At 39.3% G+C, this 23,339-nt stretch overlaps 1 protein-coding gene across 4 annotated transcripts in view; it reads right to left on the bottom strand.

Annotated features, from left to right (window-relative positions):
• The window catches only part of TMEM65 (transmembrane protein 65), a 62,461-nt gene extending 41,137 nt beyond the window's left edge, over window positions 1-21,324 (bottom strand). For 2 of the 4 annotated variants that reach the window (XM_069081049.1, XM_069081050.1), the window contains exons 1-2: window positions 20,939-21,272; window positions 4,603-4,683 (exon numbers count right to left, since the gene is read on the bottom strand). In XM_069081049.1, coding sequence (XP_068937150.1) covers window positions 4,603-4,683; window positions 20,939-21,257 — 400 coding nt within the window. In that variant the 5' untranslated portion in view covers window positions 21,258-21,272. Of the gene's footprint in view, window positions 1-4,602; window positions 4,684-20,938 lie in introns of all 4 variants that reach the window. The other 2 variants (XR_011167002.1, XM_069081051.1) reach the window with 2 other exon arrangements.
• Window positions 21,325-23,339: the final 2,015 nt, after the last annotated feature.

The raw sequence follows: 23,339 nt of genomic DNA, 5'->3' as shown, positions 1-23,339 counted from the left end.
TGATCCAGGGGTGGGGAACTTTTGACCTTTTTGTGTTCTATGGTTGAACAAATGAATGTACTTTACTTATATTTGGAAACTAATCTCCATTTGAGAAGAGGGGCTTTGTGGTGGACTAGATGAAGGTACAGCCTAGGGGTGGAGTAGTATTTAGAACAGGGACTTTGTAATTGATTGAATGAATGGAAGGTCCTGGGGTGGGGTAGTACTTGGAGATTATTTAATCACACTTAGTAAATACTGTATTTTGAATGATGTCATGTTTTGATCTTCTCTGTTCTTGGTTTGTCACTGAATAAAATGGAGAGTACCTTTGCTGGTATTTTCAACCTTGAGAAGTTGCCTTTCCTTGATATTACGTTACAATAGACTAAACGAAGAAATCACTGCTCTTTTAATATTTTCATCTCAAGAACAAATCTAGAAAACTAAAATGGCAACAGTTCGATTTTTTAAAAAGCATAAAACATACCAACATCACGTTATACTTATAGCAGACTAAGATTGTACTAAATTTTGGAGTTCATCCTCTTCCCAAAAAAAAGGAATTAATAACTACACATCATATGGTAACTGGGTAACTTCCTTAAGTACCAGCAACTGATTCAAAAGATGAGAACTAATAATGCAGTTGTATGTCTTAAGTGATAAAAGTCTCTCTCCACTCTGTATCTGCTGCTCTGCCTGGTTCCAACTCCACCAAACAAGATGTTTCTGATGACCCCTTGTCCAGGCACCTCTCTCTGGCTCTCTCCCCCATATCTTCCACTCTGCTTTCCTGCCTCATTTTGGGTGTTATCTCCCCCAATTTGTGAGATCCTTGAGGGCAGGGGCTGTCTTCCTTTTTATTATTGTATCCCTAGCATTTAGCACAGTGCCAGTCTCTTAATAAATGTTTGTTGAATTGCATTGGATAGACTGGACAACGTATATCCCAAAACAACATTGTCTAGACATAAAGTTTAATGAAAATACAAAGTAATGGATAGAAACTGCTACACAAGCAGGAAGAACTGAAGTTCAAAACTTCATGATCAATGAATTATTTCCCTTTAAGTCTAATACAAGCATGTTTTGTTTTGCTTAAATTATAAAGTAAGGGATCTCAACACCTGATGGAATAAGTGTAGGCTTATTCAAAAGCTTTTTTGAAAAAAAAAATCTATCATATATATTGCAAAGACTTTGCTACAATTTAGTAATTTGAATAAGGTAAAACTGTAAATAATGACGATTCCTACATTCTGACTCCACAGAAATATAGTCTAATTCACCACAAAATAATTCAAATGCCTTAAAAAGGAGTCATTAGCACTTAAATACAACTCCTACTTTCCACTTAATTTATATGTGACCATAAAAATGATTTAGTATTATATTGGTACTAAAAATTATATAGTGTATTATATGCAAAAATTAAACAGGATATTTTTAAGAAATCTACTATCTTATGTATCTCTATTTTTACAAATACTTTTTTTTACTTTTGAAAGATCCTTAAAAAAAAAACCCGTAGATAGTTTTAACTTAGTTTTTTAACCTAGTCCTACAAAACTTCTATTGGTCTACAACCAATCAAAAAAAAATTTTAATGGGTGGTATGAGGCATTTGGAATGCTAAGATAAAGACAAAACAGTCCCTGTCCTCACTGAGCTTATATTCTATCAGGGGAAACAACACAAAGACAAAATGAATAGAAAAGTTGTGTTGTGTTTTTTTTTTCTTTTGCAGGAGAGAGACTAGCAGCACAGGATGGGGAGAAATCAGGCAAGGGCTCATGTAAGAGGTGACAACTGAACTGAGTTTGAAAGGAATATCTAGGAGATTCTAAAAGACAGAGGGGCAAGTAAGGGGGTAAATTCAGGCACAGAGGACGGATAATTTGTACAAAGGCAAAGACACAGGAGAGGGAATGTTATCTGTGAGAAAAATCAATTAGGCCAGCTTTGTTGTTGTTGTTCTGTCGTTTCAATCATGTTCAGCTCTTCATGGCCCCATTTGGGGTTTTCTTGGCAAAGATACTGCAGTGGTTTGCCATTTCCTTCTCCAGTTCACTTTATGGATGAGAAAACTGAGATAAACAAAGTGAAGTGACTTGCCCAGGTTGTACAACTGGGCCAGATCTGAACTCAGGGAAATGAGTTGGTCTGGCAGGACCATAAAGTGTATAAATGAGAGAGAGTACTGTATAATAAGCAAGGTTGAAAAGGGTGTTAAATGCCAGAGTAATTTGTATTTGATCTTAGAGGTAATAGGGAGTCATTATAGTTCACTGAGAAGAGAATGACAATTGTCATGTTGTTGTTTAGTTGTGTCTGATTCTCCGACCCTGTCTGTGGTTTTCTTGGCAAAGATACTGGATGGGGTTTGACATTTCCTTCTCCTACTCATTTTACCGATGAGAAAACTAAGGCAAACGGAGTTAAGTGACTTTGTTTTGAACTCAGGAAGAAGAGTCTTCCTGATGCCAGGCTCAGCACTCTATCCATTGTTTGTCAGCTGCCCATAAGTCATACCTATGTTTTTTTTAAGAATATCATTTTGGCTCCTGTGTGTTGAATGAATTTGGATGGTGAGAGACTTGAGATAGGGAGACCAAGCAGAAAGGATATTGTCAAAGTCCAAGAAAAAGGAAATAAGGGTCTGAACTAGGGTGATCATGATATGAGTGGAAAGAAGGGAACAGGTGCTAGAGATGTTGTAGAAATAGAATTATCAAGTTTTGGCATTCTTAGAAATGTGGGTGAAGAGTCAAAGAGGCTTCCAAAGTTCCAAACCTAAATACTAAAAAGGTGATGGAATCCTCAACACAAATAAAGAAGCTTAGAAGGGAGGGGTTGTTTGAAGTATATTAATGAAATATGTTAGGAATAATGGGTGCTATTGAGTTTTAGATGTCTATTGGACATTCATTTAAAGTGTTGTGGGACTACAGCTCAGAAGAGAGACTAGGGCTATATTGACAAATTTGGAAGATATTTGTATAGAGATGACTATTGAATCAGTGAGTATTGTTGATAAGATCACCAAGAGAGTCTAAAGAGAGAAAAGAGGGCCCAAGATTGGGAGAACATCCATTTTTATGGGGCAGAATTTCTATAACGATCTAGCAAAGAAACTATAGGTAGAAGGAGAACCAAGACAGAAGAGTGTCTCAAAAATCCAGAAAGGAGATCATATCCAGGAGGTAAGGGGTTAAACAATGTCAAATATTGCAAAGAAGTTAAGAAGGATGCAGATTTTTAAAAGTCTTCAGATTTGGCAATTAAGAAATCAAAGGTAATTTTGAAGATAGCAATTTCCGTTGAAAAATGAGGTCAGAAGCCAGACTTCAAAAGGCTAAGTGAAAAGGAGAAGAACTGAAAGGCAAGGAATATAGACAGCTTTCTCCAGGGATCCGGGTTATAAAAGGAGAGACATTGGCTAGTATCTTGAGAGAATAGCAGGAGGTCAAATGAAAGGGGATTTTTTTTACTTCTTTATTTAAGAGTAAGGAAACCTGTACAGTTTCCAGACTGCAACAAGGAAGAAGTAGCAAGTAAAAAAAGCTTAAAGATTAGCTGGAGGAGATGATTTTGGAGGAAATAGAAATGGAATGGTTTGGAGGTGCTGATAATGGAAAAAGAACAACAATCTCAAAGAATGCAGTAAAGGAGAAAATGGAGAACATAAAGGAGTTTTTAGATGAAAAGAAGGTTCAAAGCAAATGACCTCTAGTCTCACAATATAGTACAAGGTTAGGTCTTCTGCTGAAAGAATGGGAAGATAGTATTACAGAGGTTTAAGGAAGAAAAAGTCTAGAGTGAGGAGTGGGAGAATCAATTAGGAAGTAATAAAAAATATTTAAAATATTCATTAGTGCTTTTCATATAGGCTCCCAAGAGATGATATATATATTGTAAAAAAAAAAAAATTATTCATTAGGGAAAAATACTCAAGCATATAATTTATACTTTCCATTTTAATCTCAATTTTACCTGGTCATTTTTTTTCCTTAAGACTCAGCTTTATTTTTAGACCCCTAGGTCCTTGTTAAATTTGCACCTAAATGTTTAGTTTTCTGAATGTTTAACTCCTTTAAGTATTAAAAGACTTTTTTATGCATTTGCTTACCATGCTAAATTAGCCCTTTTATTCATGAAATCACACTAATTATTTTTTATTATATCCTTAACATAATTTTTCAGGTTCTAGTTTCCCCATTACATTGATAATAGGTAAATAAACAATTTCTTGATGTTGCTTTTATGAATGTTTCTCTTCCTGAAAATTTTGCTGTTTTAACATAGTGCGAAGTATACCTAATTTTTGTTGTTTTGAGTATTTGTTCAGCTAAGCAGACTCTTTAGATTACTGAAACATGCAACAGCAAAAGCACTATACTTTTCAATCATCCACAAAAGATAAGAGTTAGATAATTAAAATGAAAGCTCAATATACATACACTGCAAATATTAAACATTTAAATATGGAAACAAACCAGAAAAGTAAACTTTTTCATTACCAAAGCATTCTCTTCCAAACAAGCACAAAACTGTTAGACTTGTGCTTTGCCATACACAAACATGTGCCAAACTTAAATATTAAAAGATTTACTATACCAAAACTATTAGGGGATTCAGTTGATGTCGCCTGCTTCACCCGCTGCATGAGAGCAATCTCAGGTTTGGGATATCTGCATGCTAAAAATATTTTCAAAACAAATTGTTTTTATAGGTAGCATAATATTTGCATTTACTCTGAACTGCCATTTGTTAGCAGCAAAATAATAAATGTAATACACCAAATAAACTCAGAAAAGGAAATATTATCTTTTTAAAAATATAGTGTGCCTATTTTTGTCCACATACATTCATATTTGGGAAAAGGTAAAAAGGGAATGGACTTTTTCCCCTCTTAAAACAAAGGTTTCACCTAAACTTAGCTCAGTAAACCAAAGAGTCGGACAAACAGTGGCTGTCAAAAAGAGACAATACCCCTCCCAAGGCTCAGGAACAGAATCCTGCTAAATCATTAAATTAGTACTGCCAAATTAGTGTATATACATCTTCAATCAGTTGATATGGGAATTCATCAGGGATACAACCCACAATTATGCCATGTCCATAGGTGATCTAGGCCTTGGGGTATGTATAAAGTTTAGATACAACAAAGCCTCTGCCCTCATGGAGATAAGAATCCAAGAGAGCATAAGAAACTGACAAGTATTCCTATAATATGCAATATTATGTGATAAATGCCCTAAAAGATTAAAGCAAAAAAAAAAAAATGCTAATGAAGTCTTATGAACTAATTCAATAAACTAGTCATCCAAAGTGCACATCATAAGAGATTTGTGATTCATTTAGGTTTTTTTTCTCTATGAGTTGTTATATACTGATCTACTGAGGAGACCCAGTCTCACTAACAAAACCCAATACTGTTCTGGGGCTTACTACAACCAGGAAAATGTCATCTGCAAACAGAAACATAGCAGACATCATCATTTATTGGGCATATGACTTGCATTTGAATTCTATGCAAAACATCCTCTACAACTGTGGTGATTACTTTTGCATAACATATTAATCAGGGGTTCTTAACTTTTCTGTGTTAGTGAACCCCTTCGGCAATCTGGTAAAGTCTGTGCATCCCTTTTCAGAATAAATTTTTAAATGTATAAAATAAAATACATACGATGACAAAGGAAACCAAGCAGAATGAAATACAACTATCAAAAAAATTTTTTTAATATGTTCACACATACCAGGGTAAGAACCCATGATATAAATGATCTGGGAATAGTTGAATAGTTCTCTCACTGACAGTATTTATTAAGAAATTTTAAATATGACCTTAACATACAGAAGATACTCCTCGTACTTGAGGAAGGCTTTAAGGCTGTATATTTTTAATCACTTAAATTACACAAAAAATCAAAACATAACAAAGCAGAACTGTATATTCTCTACACCTTTCAGTTAGCCATGCAACTAAGACAGTGTAGGCTTCTGTTCAGTCATTTGTAAAAAGCCTACTTCTTTCTTCTCTTACCATAATTTCACTGAGGTCAATATCTTTTAAAGACTTCATAAGGCTGAGAAATTAGTGTGTATGACTTAGTAGTTTTGTCCTCTGTCACCTTTCCTGGACAATAATACCATTCAGGATTTTTTTCTTCTATTCCTTTATTCCAGTAACAAATAAATAAGGTATCCGCATCTGTATATGAGAGGCAGCTAGGTGGTGCATTGGATAGAGCACCAGTCAGGAAGACCTGAGTTCAAATGCGATTTCAGACACCTACTAGCTGTTCAAACCTGGGCAAGTCACTTAACCATGTTTGTCCCAGTTTTCCTCATCTGTAAAATGACCTACAGAAGGAAATGGCAAACCACTCCATTATCTTTGCCAAGAAAACCCCAAAGGGAGTCACCAGGAGTCAGACATAACTGAAATGACAGCAGCTCTATTATGAGGGATACCCACATCAGTGAGATCAGATATGCCCTGAATCATGCAGAATCTGACGCAGATCTTTAATAACGATTCCATCTCCCTTCTCTTTGTGCATTCCTGGAACACGCTCTTTTCCTTATTCCCACCTTTCAGAATCCTTTTCTTCTTAGGTTCTAGCTCTTCCATGAAAACATTCTTACTTCCTACAGTTGTTAGTCTCAACCCCCTCAAATTATCTCATATTCATTTTTGGCTTATATGTTGTATCTTCTCAGTTGAGAACTAAAGCTACTTTGTTTTTATTTATGTTTGTCCCTAATGCACACACAGTGCCTTCCAGAGAGTATAAATGTAATAAAGGGAATGAGGAAGGAAGGAAGGCAGAGAAGATATCAAAGGAGGAACTTTTTTGTCCAGGAATTCAATAATTGAAAATGGGGGAGTGAGGGCAATCCATGGATAGATAATAGAGTACGCAAAGGCATGGAAACACAAATGAGTGCATTTATGTGTCTTTAGGGGGTAAAGAATAGACCAGCGAGGCTGGAAGTAAAGGGCATTAAAAGGAATAATATGAAAAAAAAAAAACTGGAAGAGTGGGTTGATCCTATCCATATCCAGAGAAAGAACTATGTAGTCTGAATACAGATTGAAGAATACTATTTTTACTTTTTTTTTCTTTCTAGTGATTTTTTTCTTTTGCTGTTTCGCAACATGACTAATGTGAAAATATGATTAATATGACTGTACACATATAACCTACATCAGAGTGCTTATTGTCTTGGGAAATGGGGAGGGTAGGAGAAAAATTTGAAACTCAAAATCTTAATAAAAGTGAATGCTGAAAACTACATTTACATGTAATTGGGGAAAAAAATACTATTAAGTGGGAAAAAAAAATTAAGTGAGTTGGCAACAGATTCCAGGGAAAAAAGTCTAAACTTTTCTTGGTGGCAATATGGTATCACTAAAAATTTATGGAGGCAGCTAGATGGCGCAGTAAATAGAGTACCAGCCCTGGAGTCAGAAGGACCTGAGTTCAAATGCAGCCTCAGACACTTAACACTTACTAGCCATGTAACTTTGGGCAAGTCACTTAACCCCAATTGCTCTGCATTCCCGCCTCCAAAAAGCAAAAAAATAAATAAATATAATTCCTAATTTAAAAAATATATATTTATGAGCAGAGAAATGACATGACCAGAACTACAGATCAATGAATAAGGAAAATTATTCTGACAGTGGTAGAAAAAAATGAACTATAAGTGAGGGGAAAGGGGTAAAGGAATTGAGAGTTGAGAGGACCTGTAAGGCCTATTACAACAGCCCAAGGAAGTGGTAATGAGAGCATATACTACTGTACTAGCAGTGTGTATAGACAATAGGGGAGCAGATGCAATAGATATCATGGAGCTAGAATCAACAAGACTTGCTAAATGATTTGGAAATGATCAATGAGAGGAAAGGAAAGAGACAAAGATAACCAAAGGATATTAAAAAGCACATTGGAGTTCTAAAAATACATAAGTATAACAAAGGGCACCTGCCTTCAATAAGTTTACTGTCTAGTTTAACAATGCTAAAATATATGAACCAAAGAGTTAAATTATTTATAACAAAGCAAAACACACACACACACACACACACACACACACCTGCACGCACACACACACCTTTCCCCAGAAATGATCCTTTCAATAATATATTGTTTCCAGGAATCCAAGCAAGATAATCTCACTAATCTACAGTATTAAGTCCTCAACCTTTTCCCTCCAAGTACAGTATTTATCAGTGTCTAGTCATTTTTTTTAAAAAAACATATATTATGCATCTGCTAGGTATAAAGCACTATCCTACAGGATTTCTGCTGTTCAAAACAGCAGCTCACCAATCATAGCTACCAATTCTTTCAATACTGAAATCTGCAACCTTTTAATTCTTTAAAAGCACTAGACACTCTCTTACCATCTCCACATTTATCCTTGGTTTCAGCTCCCTAATTACCATTCACTACCTTTCCCAATCCAAAGATTGTTTTCCTTGGGCAAGAAAACTGAACCAGATTATAAATAATTATTCTTTCCTTTTTTCATCTATTATCATTCCTACTCTCCCAAATAATGATTCTATCTCTTCTTTGACCTTCCTGCCTCCAATGGAGTCCAGGTAAAAACCAAGGATGAGATGCCAGTTGGAAATGCAGGTGAATATGTCTAGCAGCACTGGAACTTAGGTGATGAAATGGAGCTTGATACATGCATATATGGAGAATGCAGACATTCTCCACAAAGAAGTGATAACTAAAGCCATAGGACTGCCAAAGAAAAAGAACAGAGAAAGAAATGAGGGTTAAACACAGGTTTAAGGAACATTCACTTCCAGAAGTGAAAGGAGGAAGACAAACCAGTAAAGGAGACCTCAAATAATGTTTGTTGACTAAAAACAGAATGGCTGGCTTCCCAAACCATACTTTCTTATTCTTCCTCCTCAGCCTCCTTTACTTGATCGTCATCTAGGTAACATCTCTAACTGCGGGCATCCTCTAAGGTTCTGTTCCAGACCCTCTTCTATTCTCCTTCTACCATGTTTGGTTTGGTGATCTCATCAGCTCCCATGGATTCTCAACTACCATGGAAATATCAACTCTATACAGATGCTTCTCAGATCTATGTGTCTAGTCGGGGTGGGGAACCTGCCAAATGTGGCCTTCTAAATCCTTAAGTACAACCTTTAGACTAAATCCAAATTTTACAGAACAAATACTTTTACTTAAAGGGCTAATAGACTCTAACCTCTCTTCTGAGTCCCATCTTGCACTGAAATGACATAGTGGATATCTCAAAGTGGATGACCCATACACATCTTAAAACTCAATATATGCAAGATTGATTATTCCCCCAAAAAAACTCATTACTCCCTCCCCCCCCCAAAAAAAAACTTTCCCCTCTTCATAACTTCCACATTTCTGTGGAGCACAACACCATTCTCTAGTCACCCAGGTCAACTCTCATTCAACCTGGTTGTTGTCCTTCATTCTCAAACAGGACCAAAATGACATCACTATGCTAGAGTCAAGTTTCAATGTGTACGACTGTGGTTGATCAGAACAATATGAACTCGGAATGTTCTACCACAAGTCAGGCACAAATAGTCCATGTGAACATTTGGGGTAGATACTCTAAATTTGTGCATCCTATGTTTTCTTTGAGCTGTTTCAATTCTGCTTTGCTCATAGAGCACACCACCTTCTCTGATGTGAGCATGCCTTGCTGTGTGGTCCCGTGCCAGTATCTCCCTGTCACACATTGATTTGGAATCAATTCCAAAGTTAAGAGAAGCCTTGAGAGTGTCCTTGTGTCACTTCTTTTGATCACCATGTGAATACTTGCCCTGTGTGAATTCTCCATAAAATAGCCCTCTCAGGAAGCCTACATTTTGCATTTGAACGTGATCAGCCCATCAGAGCTGCACTCTCTGAAGTAGAGTTTGAATGCTTGGCAGTTTAGTTTGAGTGAGGACCTCAGTGTCTGGTACTTTATCCTGCCATGTGATCTTCAGAATCTTCCTAAGACAATCCAAATGGAAGCAATTCAGTTTCCTGACATGGTACTGGTAGACTGTCCAGGTTTCACAGGAAGACAACAATGAGGTCAGCATGATGGTTCTGTAGACCTTCAGTTTTGGTAGTCAATCTAAACCTCTTCTCTCCCATGCTTTCCTTCAGAGCTTCCCAATACTGAGCTAGCTCTGGAAATGTGTTTGTCAACCTCATTATCAATGTGTTCATCTCTGGAAAGTACACTACACCAAGGTAAGTGAACTTATCCACAGCATATAAAACTTCTCCAATTGCTGTAATCGATGGTTCCACATATGGATGGTGTGGTAGTGGCTGATAGAGCACCTGTGTTTTCTTGGTGTTAACTGTTAGGCCAAAATTAGCACAAGTAGTAGCATTCAACCTACATATTCAATCTATTGCTAAGTCCTGTCATTTCTGCCTTTGCAGCATCTCTCATATACAATCCCTTCTCTCCTCTGACACAGAAGTGACCACATTGGTGTAAGTCCTCTTCACCTCATGCCTAGACTATTCCAGTGGCCTTCTGATTGGTCCTCCTGCCTAAAGACTCTCTCCACTTCAGTCCATCCACCACTCAGCTCAAGATACTCTTCCTCAGGAATGACCAAGTCATTTCCCTATTCAATAAACTTCAATTGCTCTCAATTACCTCCAGGATCAAATGTACAATCAACATACAACATATAAACAATTTGAGTTTTAAAGCACTACATAACCTGACCCTTGCCTACCATTCCAGTCTTTTTACAATTTCCTCCCTTCCACATACTCTAAAATCCAGCAACACTAGTCTCCTTGCTGTTCCTTGCATAAGACACTCCATCTCCCAACTTCTTCCTTTTCACTGGCCATTCTCTAAACCTAGAGGGCTATCCCTCCTCATCTCTACCTCTTGGATTCCTGGAATATCAGCTCAAATCCAACCTTCCACAAAATGTTTTTTTCTAATTTCTCATCAATGCTACTACCTTCCCTCTGAGATTGCCCCCAATTTTCCCTGTATATATCTTGTATGTACATAGCTGTTGTAAACAGCTTGTATGTACACAGCTGTTGCAAACAACATTTGGTTGCTACCCAATGGAATGTAAGTGGAGGAGTTCTTTTAGACTTTCTTTGTATCCCTAGCACTTCCCACTGTACTTGAAACATAGTAAGCACTTAAAAATGCCAGATAACTTCATTTATTCTTTCCTAAGAGAGCCATAAAGGTGGGATAAAATGGAAAGGACCAATGCCTGGACTAAACACAACTCTGAGTCCAAGAACAAAAAAACTAGCTAAAATACATAGAAACTTACAGAACTTCAACCTACATAGACATGCAAATCTTATCATATCCTTCTACATGCCAAATGTAACCAAATTCCATTTTTTTAAAAAATTTATAGTACAGGTGTCCATTTTAGCAAACAAAACACACAAATACACACACATACACACACACACTCTGCATTAGCAGGTTCCTCACAAGAGTTCATTTTTAACCCCTGATCAAACTGCCAGATACTCAATATCTTTAGCTATACAGAAAGGAATCATTCCATTTGCATCAAAAATAAGGTACAAATACTTTTGTTCACAACATCATAGAAAAATCAAAGATCTAAAAGGGACCTTAGAAATAATCTAGTTCAACTTTAAATTTTACAGATGTAGAAATTAAGACTAAGAAGTGTAAAATTGCTTATCCAAGATAACTGGTTAACGCCAACAGTTGATACTAAAACACAGTCCTCAACTCCCAGTCCCATGTCCTTCTGCTATAGCAAATGTATCGCTAACCAAATTTGCTGATTCTAGAAGAAATACACAAGGTACTCCTGAGTTCTAATTATATAGCTACAAAATGTATGTAGGGGAGGCTAGGTGGCACAGTGAGTAAAGCACCGGCCCTGGAGTCAGGAGGACCCATTGGGTTCTGGCCACACACCCACACACACACAAACACACACACACCCACACACACACACACACACACACACACACACACACACACACCAAGCCGTGTAACCTTGCTCAGACACTTAGCACCCACCCAGAAACACCTGGCCGTGTAACCTTGAGCAAGTTACTTAACCCCAACTGCCCTCCAAAAGGCAAAAAAAAAAAAATGTATCTAAAAACATACCAAAACAGATCCTTGCTTTAAAATTAATAATGTAGGTATATCTAAATGTAAAACTAAATGTACTCTGAGTTTGGAATAATGTATAGTAAGGTCACAGCAAGCCAGACCTCAAATTCTGTAAATATTAAATCTAGTTTTCTGGACTAGGGATTTAGATAAAAACTACCTGTAATTTCCAACTAGCTCTCATCAATTTCAATGCAAAATAATCCCTTCTCCCCACGGCACAGTTAAATGACCTTGACATCCATTTAATGCAGTTTCCCTAAGGAAACATTTCCAAAAGTCCTTCCTAAGCAAAGAAAAACTATTATTCTTCATGTAGAAACATCTATAGGTATGCCATTAAATGGCAAAAGGCCCTGGGCCATCTTAACAAGCAGGAAATGCTCTGTTTAAAAATACTGGTGTAGAAGTCAGCATAATACAATGACTTCTCACATTCACAGCATAAATGTCAAACAATGAAATGTGCCACCCTATCTCCAAAAATTTCCATAAGGCTTAAAAGTGAGTTAGAAAAACAGTCCAACTATGCTCATCTGCTTCAAAGGGTCTTGGGCAAATAGATGATATAGCAGATAGTGTTGGAGTTGAACTCAAGAAGACCTGAGTACAAATGTTACCTCAGATCCTTACTAGTCGTGTAACCCTCAACATGTCACCTTCCCTCTCAGCTTCAGTTTCCACATCTATAAAATGGGGGTAATATCAGTACCTACCTCACAGGGCTTTTGTAAGAACCAAGTGAGATAAATATAAGCAAGGAACTTTTACAAATCTTAAAGAACTACATAAATGTTAGCTGTAATTATTATTATCGTCATTCAGTTATCAAATTGTTTCAAAAACAAATGTTATAGAAATGATACATGGGGCAGCCAGGTAGCACAGCGAGTAAGAGTACCGGCTCCAGTGTTGAGAAGATCTGTAAATCGAATCCCGGGCTCAGACACTTAGCACCCACCCAGAAACACCTGGCCGTGTAACCTTGAGCAAGTTACTTAACCCCAATTGCTTAGGGGCGGCCAGGTGGCTCTTCGAGTAAGAGCACCGGCTCCAGAGTCAGGATGACCTGGCCCAAATCTCGGCTCAGATACTCAGCACCACACCCAGAAATAATAACTGGCCATGTAACCTTGAGCAAGTTACTTAACCCCGATTGCTTAAAAAAAAAAAAATGATACAGTATGTTTCTCCTACTGGGAAATATTTTCTAACCACAGAGGAGTGAGGCTATGTTCATGTGTATTACGATTTCTGAACAAGGCACTTTAAAATAAACAAGAACTCATTACATATGTGTATGCTTGAGTTTAAACTTTCACTAAAAGTACTATTCTGATGTCTCATCCATTGGGTAAAAGAGAAGTTGGGTTCTTAAAGGCTCTTATGCCAAAGAAGCACAAGTTCTATGATTACAGCAAATATTTGCAACTCCCTTACCTTTTATTAGACACATATTCATGCTTTGCTTTTATGTTTAAATCTCTGAACTAGCCTATACCCTCTTTTGTACCACTACACCTTCTTGGAGATAAGGTGCACACCAAATGCACTACTTTCATTCTCTACCACAAAGGTATTTTGCACAAAGAGAACTCATAGACAACCTGGAAACAAATTTATTGGTATCCATGCTCAGTCAATTCGTGCTTAGGACAATGATACACAATATTTATCTTTCTTAGAAAGAGCCTAAGCTCTGTTAATTAGTAATAGAATAATTTGATTTAAGTAATCACTTAGGTGTACAGAACAAACAAGGGAAGAAATCCACCTTTCCTCATTGGCCTCATTAAGTCTGCCCCTATCTGTAAATGCCAGAACCAGACTTAATATGGAGACAACATGGGTTGCTAGTAAGATTAAAGGATTTTTATTAATTAATTGATTAATTGGAGACTGACCAATCAACCATCACAAGTGATCTGGACTAGTTGATGCTATTCTTATGGATTCTTCTTTCTCCAGTGAGACTGTAAGAAGGTAGACAAAATGGGAAAACTGACCAGTTCAGTGTTTGGGCAGTATCTCACATATCACCATGAATACTTGTTATCTATGGAACTGGCAGCATATCCCAGAGCACAGGAAGGTGAGGTCCCAGGCAAACTATGTTAAATAATGGGGTTGCCAACTAAAAGCTACTGGGAATGGACCTCAGGGCTACTGATTCTGACCTTATCCTGTCTTCTTCAATAAACATCTCTAGTCTTACAACTCTTTCTCCTTTGCTTATTTTCAGCACCTTATAATTCAAACCTGAGCACTTTCCTGCTTACTAGTCAAACCAATATACAGCATCAATCAGGCAGAAAAGCTTTTGAGTAGATAACTGTTATGTCTGGTGTCCATGAAACCAGTCCAGGTAAATTCAGGGCTCATTACCAAGTTAGTTTTAGAGTGATAATTTCTCAGTCACAATTAACACTGAAAAACAATTCACTAAGTTATAAAGGATTTACAATCTATTTAGAAAGAGTAACCATGCCAATACAATTAAGAGATTCCTGAAATATTAAAGTATATTAATGAGCAGCTGATTAAAAATAGAGTATCCAACTTTCAAAAGAATAGGCTGCTTTGGGAGGTAGTGAAATCCCCATAAGTTTTGCTTTCAAGAAAAAGTTGGATACCCACTAATCAGGAATGATGTAAAGGTTCCTAGTCAGACATAGTTAAGGCTCAGTGACTTCGAAAGGTCCCTTTGAAACCTTAAGATTCTGTGAAGTTACCTGTTGACTACTCTTTAAAAACAATTTATAACCCTATCTAACTATGTGAATACACTTTAACTAAGAAGTTCTGTGATCAAAGAATAATACAAACCAAATAATGACAAAGAGAAAGAAAAAGAAGAAACATTCATAGGAGACACAAAGTTCTATTCAAGGAATAAAATTTTCTTATTTAGTTTGTGCAAAGTGAGAAAATTCGCCAGACTAAATAGTTTGATTTCTTAAAACTCATTTTTAAAAACAAGTTTTCTTAAGCAGTCATTCTAGTCAAATAATAATATGAAGTTTGGGTTTTTTTCCAAAGATTGGAGATAAGCTGATTTGGAATATAAAATGACTCTGCTTTGCAAATTAACGCAAACTATCAGAAATTTCAGAGAATCAAAGATGGGAAGAATCTCTGAGTCCATCTAAATCAACCTGTACCTGAACAGGAACCCCCTTTACAATATCTCTGAAGAACAGTCATCCCAGCACACTCTTAAAGGACTGCCTGCATGAAAGAAGAAGTCATTATTTCCTGCAAAATTATTTCGATTTTGGAAGCTGATTATTAGGAAGTTTTTCTTTATATTAAACTAAAATCTCTCACTTTTTCTCCAGATCCTTTCATCTAGAGACTAATAATAATAATAATAAAGGAAGGTAGGCAATGGAATATGAACACAAAAACACAGCATGATACTTCAAGAATAGTGTCAAACACTAAAGTCTCTCAAAATGTGCTAAGGTCAACAAGGAAAACTAATCCAAAAGGGGGGTTAAGAAAGGATAGGAATGAATGGGATAAGATAATAAGGCCCTACCATCCCTTCAGTGACCCAAATTCACCACTGGCCTGAGGAAAAAACTGCCAATAAAGGCACCCTTCCCCTCTTGCCTTCCTTTTTACTCCTCCTCCTAAAGGGTGAATTAACCCTTTCTGCAGGAGCTACTTTTCATGAAAGATGAAATGAAATCAAGTGCTTTATGGTTTATAAGGTGAGTTATTTTAATATGTAGTAAATAGTACCCAAAAAGTCAATCTAGATAAGATAGCAGAAAGGACAAGCTAAGACTACAGCTGAGTCAGCAAAGTCACTGATACCTAAACCCCTACTCTACCATCCCCCCCACCAAAAAAAAAAGCACCACTGATCTTCTCACATGTTCGGAATGAATGGGTTCCTAACCTCCACCTCTTTCTTTAATGCTTAAGGACCATTCTTGTTCAAGAAGTGAAATTTCTCCAGATCTTCTGCCTCCTCACACCAAAATCTAGTGCCTTGTCTCCCATACTACCTTGTATTCAACCACTTGTATTAACTTTATATTATGTATTGTATATATTTATATATGTACTTGTTTCTCTCCATTAGAATGTAAGCTTCTTGCAAGTTGGTGATTGTTTCTTTCTTTGTACTCTTGTCCCCAACAACTAGCATAGTGCCTGAACCATCCTTATTGATTAACTGAAAGCATCTCTAGGGTATATAAGGCACAGCTTCACCTCTGCCTCCAAGTTCCAGATACAGTATGAGTCCCTTGAGAGGAGGGAGTGTCTCATATTCAGAGCCCTTAGCTGGGTATGTGACTAGTATCAAGGAAAAGTGGCTGATGTTGGTAAGTGGTAGGAGACTAAAGAGGTTGGCTTTAGAGGTCCAAAGAGACAGACATTCCTGTTACCTGGTCACTTGGGATCTGGGAAGGTCATAAAAACAGAACAGATCTTAGATTTAAAGCTGAAAAAGGATCTTAGGCGACAGAGATACAGGCAGCCAGTGTCAGTTTCCCAGGAAGCAAGCAACTTATTTGGTAGAACCTTACTCTTTCCTATACTTCCATATACAATAGCAGAAAGTAAAAGACATTGTAGTATAAAATACAAATAGCACTTGGACTGGGGAGAAAGTTGACTTAGATTCTAGTCCAAGCCTGTCACTTACTAGCAAGGGGCTAGAAATAATTTGTGCAAGTTATTTAAATTTTGAGTCTTAGGGACCTGTCTGTCTCATAAGGGTTTTGTGAGGATAAAAGATCATGATGAATGGGAAAGTACTTGAAGAAATGTCCAATAGAAATAAGTCTGAATAATTCTTACACCTAGATCTCTCCCTGATATTTGTACCCTATCAACCAAAAAAACTATGTCATAACTTAATCATGGTACCCCTATTGCTTATAATCTCTTTGTAAGTTACCAGTTGTCTAAACCTCTATTTAAGTAATAAAATATTTAAGTATGGGTTGAAAGGGATAATTAGAAAACCTATGCCAAACATACCCATTTACCTATACAGAAGTCCTTTATAAGGGGAAAAAAAACCTATAAAGACATTCTTACTGAACTGACAAACTCATAAATAAGACCATTTATGAACAACTGTAAATTGAATCTGTGTAACATTTTAGAATTTTTTTAGCTATCGTAAATGAAGTCAATCAATACATAATTATAAACATTTACTATGTGCCAGGAACTGGGCTAAACACAATGGATATAAAGAAAGGTAAAAAACAGTCTCTACTTTCAAGAACCTCACAGGCTCACAAGGAGACAACATGCAAACAACTGTGTAAAACAAGCTATATACAGGATAAATTGGAAAACTGAATTACCATACTATGAAAGCTGAATCTCAATAAAATTTACAGAAGCCTCTGAAGAAACCATTCTAATTAGCAGTATAAATGTATTCAGTGGTTTTAATACTACAAGATAAATACCTAAATGTTATTCCAATAATGTCAACTGTGCAACCAAAACATCAAACTGCCAAAAATCAAGCCGGCAGTTGTAGGTCAGAAAAGAAACAGCTTATTTCTGCCTGAAATGGGTCAACTTGGTAACTAAAATCATAAGGCTTAGATTAGAAAAATGTCAGGGTGATCAAGGAAGCAATGAAGAGATCACCTTGTAACAACTCTTATTTAAATTTGTAACTGCTATCAACTAGTACTAGAGATGTTCAAGAAAAAGGCTAGATGACTAATGTCAGGGATGCTGTAAAGAAGGTTTATGTTTAGGCAAAGATTGAACTAGATGTCTTCTGAGGCTGTTATGTTAAAATTTTCTTCTCGAACAATACTGGCTGCTAGGAAGACTAATCAAAAAAAGGTCAAGCCAACACTGGCTTTTGGAAAACTACCTTCTGGATCTACCTCAGGACAACAGGGAATAGTTAACAAAAGGAAAGATGATCCCAATCATCCCAATATCCTCTTGGCCACCCTCTATTCTTCCTAGGGTGCAAAAGTCTGGTGTTCTTGTACCTCAGTATTTTACCTACACTGATTCTAGAGTACCGATCCCAATATGGCAATCCCAAATTTTTTTAAACTATTTACTATTTAAGTCACGATGTGCAAACAAATTTAAACTACAATAAATGCAAAATACAAAAAAAAAACCTTGTTTTACTTGCAAGAAAATTGATTCTTAAGATTAATCTCAATAGGATGCCTGATACACAGATGAAATGACTAAGTAGAAATACTCAAATTTCTCCAGAAGACCAAATAGCCAAGCTTGACCAGTGATGATTTCTATTTTCTGTAATGCTTCCTCATCACTTCTACTGTACATCATTTAGCTATATGAGTCTCCTTTTCAAGGACACAGAGGATTTCTAACCCCATGAAGGACCCATCCTAAAGATGAACCTTTATCATTAGGAGTGAAGCTTACATTACTTAACATATGGAGGGTGGGGGAGGATCTATACATTTAGAAGCAGGACCAGCCTTTCAGTGTTCTGATTAAGTCAAAAATAAAAGAAAAACAACATTTTTCAGTATTAATTAGGTAATTTAGAATGAGCAATACATATTTTAGATATAAACTCTCTTGTAGCAAGAAGAGTTAAGGAATATGATAAACTGAATATCTAATTATATATGCTATACCAAATTATAAATTTGGATTAGAATACAACAAAATAACAAACACATACTATACTGAACATAAATGAATTTTTAACAATTTAGATGGCACTTAGAGATAATGTAGTGCTTCACTGTTTATTATAAACCTCTGCAAAGTTTTATGATTAAACAGCACTATTTAGCTGCTCAGATTCGTCACAAGAGTTTACTGTACTTCATTGCCTAACACTATATTTCCTATATTCTTACCAATATTTCTCCATAAGTCCAATGTTGTTCACTAATTTTAGTAAAAATTCACAGAATGGCATTCATTTTTCTCATATAAAATGGATATTAACACTTTATTCTCTGCAAATTTTAAGCCTTTAATGCAAAAGAACTTGATTTGTTAAAAAATGATAACATTGTATATACTTTTCAGTCCTATTCAAAGAGTCATTGAGCATCACTACAAGCAAGGCACCATGGGGGATGGACATAATAGTTTCTGTCCTCACATTCAAATGTGTAAGTTTCCCTATAAATTCTTAATACAGAAATAAACTTTTCAATTGTTCAGAAAGTGTTTTTCAAGAGTTGTCCTGTAATTACATCCAAAGATACTTACATCGATCTCAAAACAGACTTTTCCAAAGCAAATATGTCTATTTATATACATACAAAGAATAAATGTTTTAGAGTGGATGCTGCTAAGTCAGGAAAGAACCATGCGTGTGAGTTTACAGACGAAATTCAGGAAAATAGCAAACCACAGTGTGACCATAACAATTAGGATCTACAGTAAACATTTGATGTGCTGATGACTGAAAATGTTCAGTCTGTGTGTCTCTATATAATACACAAATTCCAGATACACACATGCACACAACTAAATGATCTCACAATAGCATTATGGTGCTCTAAATGCTTAATAATTTAAGTTTAGGGTGTTACCCAGAGCTTAATGCAGGTGAATGTAAACAGTGTCTGGGATCCCAAGCTACTATAAATTCCTGAACCTAAAAAGCAGGTAAAAAGCACAACTGTGGATTCCAGGAGAAGTAGCACTGATAAACAATGTGAAAACAGACTGGTATCACCTAATTAAGGTAGACAACATTTTGCAAATAAGCCAGGGTCGTACTTTTGTAATGCTTCCAGCAAAGAGTCCCCATCCCAAATCAACATGTCCTAAAGTGTGAACAGTTTAAATAAAAATTTGCTATTTCTAACTGAGAAAAGTTATTTTATTTTAGTTCATACCAATATTTAATATTCTTGGATTAACACTTGTTTCTCTCTTGTTTAAGTGACATTTTAAAAAAAATTGATTCATCTCAGCTTCTGCTGTCCATCACTGTCAAGTTTCATTTCAGTTTCCGGGATTTTTCTTTCCCTAAGTTCAAACTATGAAATAAACGTTATCACCATTTTAGAGAAAATATTAACTTGAGTCACAAGTTTGGGTCATTTATTTCAATTTAATGATGTCTTATCTGGGCTGCTTTAGTATTTCTAGGCAGTAGTACTAACACTAATCCATACCAAAAGAAACTTTCGATTTATTGACTTTTTTTCCCCTTCCGGAAAACGGGTTACTACTTAGGTGCTTAACTTGTGTATAACCAAACCCATGGTATCTCGATACCTTCCATCCATTCAAAGGAAACATTTCTTTGAGCCGCTTAAACAGATACAAGTTGCATTGGAAGAAAACAAGCGGCTAAGAGTCTTTTGCTAGGTCAATGCCCCATTTTTTGAAAAGGGCTAAGTGGCTAAGTGTCATTCTAAAGGTACAGGCACTTAGTGGCACTAAGTGGATGAGGTTGACTTGCCACACCCTACACTAATAAGAGGAAGGGGTTGAAGTTTGGGGAGGTGAGAGGGAAAAGCAACCCCCCTCCCACCCCAAAAAAATCCCAGCGGCAGACTTGCCCGGGCTACGGAAGGCAGAGGCTCCCGAGGCTGGAGCAGGGAGCATCCCCGCGGTCACGCCCCTCGCAGCCTGGCAGGTTTCACACTTATCTAACTCTCCCGGGAGGGGCAAGGGGCAGCTGACCGCGGGGCGCCGGCGGCCCCCCCGAGCTGCGCGAAGCGGACGCAGGGGGCGCAGACAAGCAGCCGGCCAAGGCGAGGTGCAAGGCGGAGCCCAAGAGGCGGGGGGCGCGCCGCCCCGACCCTTGGCGCCAGCCCCTTACCTTGGGCTATGGCTATGGACTCGAAACGGTGCAGCTCCTTGAGCAGGCAGCTCCTCTCGGTGGAGTGCAGGCTGTAGATGAAGTCGCGGGCTCCCTGCGCCGTGTTCAGCGACTCGATGGGCTCGCGCTTGGGGTGGGTGCCCAGCCCCCGGGAGGGGCGCGGCGCGGCGGCCAAGGCGGTGGCCGCGACGGCCAAGGCGGGGGGCGGCCGGAGGAGCAGCGCCGGGGCCCCCGCCGCGCCACGCGGGCGGCAGGCGGGCAGGGGCCGCAGGCTGTGCGCAGTCCGGCTCCTCAGCAGGGGCAGCAGCAGCCGGGACATGCTGGGGGATGGGAGGGGGGTCAGGAGGGAGTCCGAGGGAGGGAGCCGGGGGGAGGGACTCCGACCCGGGCTCAGCCCGACCCCGCCCCGATGCCCTCCTGACAGGCGGCCGGGGCGCCGGGCACCATCCACTCCCCGGGACCGGCGGGCGGCGGCTCCTCCTCCTCCGGGCACAACTTTCTCTGCGGGCGGGCGCAGCGGCGAGCAGACCCCGCCGGAGCCGGGGCGCGCGCGGGCTGAGCAGGAGCCGGGCGGGCGGGTTTTGTGTGTGTATTTCTGTGTGTGTGTCTGTCTCTTCTGCTGCTGGGAGGGATGAGTCAGCCGCACACCGCCCTCCCGCCGCCTCGGCTCCTCCTCCTCGTCCTCCCAGACTTCTGTTCAGTCAACGCGGCTCCACGTCTTCAAGGGACCCGCGCCGACTCAACCCGGCCGCCGCCACCGCCGCCCTCCGCGGCTGGATTGGGATGGTGGAGTAGAGGGGCGGGCAGCGGAGGAGGGCGTTACTGCGCAGGCGCCACGCCGCCGCTCTAGCCCCGTCCCCTCCGGACCTCGCTAGCCCTCTTCTGGAGTCGCGCACGCTCTTTGCCTCTCTCTGTATTTCCCCCCGCCTCCCCGGGAGGGGCTAGCGCGCAGACCGGGCCGAGGGGCCTGAGGCGCCTATCGAGCCCGGGGGAGATCTGGGAGACCGGACTGCGGAAGGACACCCTCCCCACCTGGGGCGGCTGGAATGGGGAGAAAGGGCTTCGGGCCTTTTGCCCGGCCGGGCCCGAGCAGCTGCCCTGTGTGTGGGGCCGCGGGGGGGAGGATGCCTAAAAATGGTGATTGTCCTGAAATGCCCCAGCCGAGGGACCGCATGCGGCCTTGTTACTGCCCCCACCACCAGCCCCGGCCCCGGGAGTGTAGGATCGGGCGGTGCAGGCGCTGTCCCGGGTGATCGTGGCATTTGCACCGCAGCTGTAGAGCCCCGGCCAGGCCTCTGATCCTCGGCAACCCTATCCTGGACACCCAACCCCGCCCGCTTGGCAGCCCGGTCCTTTGCAAAGTCAGCAAGGCGAGGCTGGGCAGGTCCAACCACTCCCTGCCACCCGGGATGCTTCCAAAAGAGGGCGAGGCACGGCCCACACCACATTCCCCTCCCCCTCCTTCCGGGGGGGGGGGGGGGGGGAATGTTTGGGAGCAGGAATCCTCATTCAGCTCCCCAAAGCCTTGCTTGGTTCTACAGACAGCTGCAGGACACGGGATGCGTCCACAAACCAGCAAATTCTTACAGGCTTTTTCTTCCTATGGCTGGTAATTGTCTGTCTGCTTTATGACCCCGACTTTCCAAAGCTAAGGAAACAGGGAAATACATATTTTCTAATACTTCTCTGAAGGTTATTCATAGGTCGGAGGACAGGACAAGCTTCGAAGTTACTCTGTCCAAAAATAGCCCCTCGGAAATTCTACTGTCGAAGATAGATTGCTTTGAGTTAACAAGCTGGGTTTAACATTTCATATACCCCTGAGACATTTGAACTTTAATGTGAATTAGTTTTTTCAGGAGATGTACAGTGGGAATGACAATATTAGGGAGGGGTAGAGACAGGAGGAGAGGATAATTTTGGAGCCCTTGGTTCAGGAAGAAGGAAATAGGCCTAAAGGGAAAAGTGAGAGCTCTGAGCAGAGACCTTGGACAGGTCACTTAACTTTCCTGGTCTTCAGTTTCTTCATCTGTGAAAGGATAGGTTTGGACTAGATGGTGTCTGATGACCCTTCTAGGCCCAGATTTATAATCCTATGAGTGAGCAGCCTGAAGGTCCTAGGATTGAAGGGGAAAGATAGCACCAGGAGAAGGGGAAGAAATACATAGAGTTTTGAATGGGCTCTAGACAAAAAAGCTTACCCTACAATTTTGCCTAGTTTGGACCCTGACCAGCCCTACGTGTTTAAAATCATGCCTCTGATAATGAACGCTGTATCCTATGTGAGTAAAAAGTTCAGTACTCAACTGTCATTCCTTTTTTTAAGCTACTTATCGGCCCAGGCCAAAATGCAGGGCTATTGACATTTGTTGCAGCCTCATTCTTGATAACTCTGCACCAA

Source organism: Petaurus breviceps, unplaced genomic scaffold, assembly GCF_028583685.1.
Source record: "Petaurus breviceps papuanus isolate PSGF00001 unplaced genomic scaffold, PetGlider_PUasm1.0 98, whole genome shotgun sequence".
NCBI classification, from domain to species: Eukaryota; Metazoa; Chordata; class Mammalia; order Diprotodontia; family Petauridae; genus Petaurus; species Petaurus breviceps.
The sequence above is the reverse complement of the archived record's forward strand: the minus strand, read 5'-3'. Positions and strand labels throughout refer to the sequence as shown.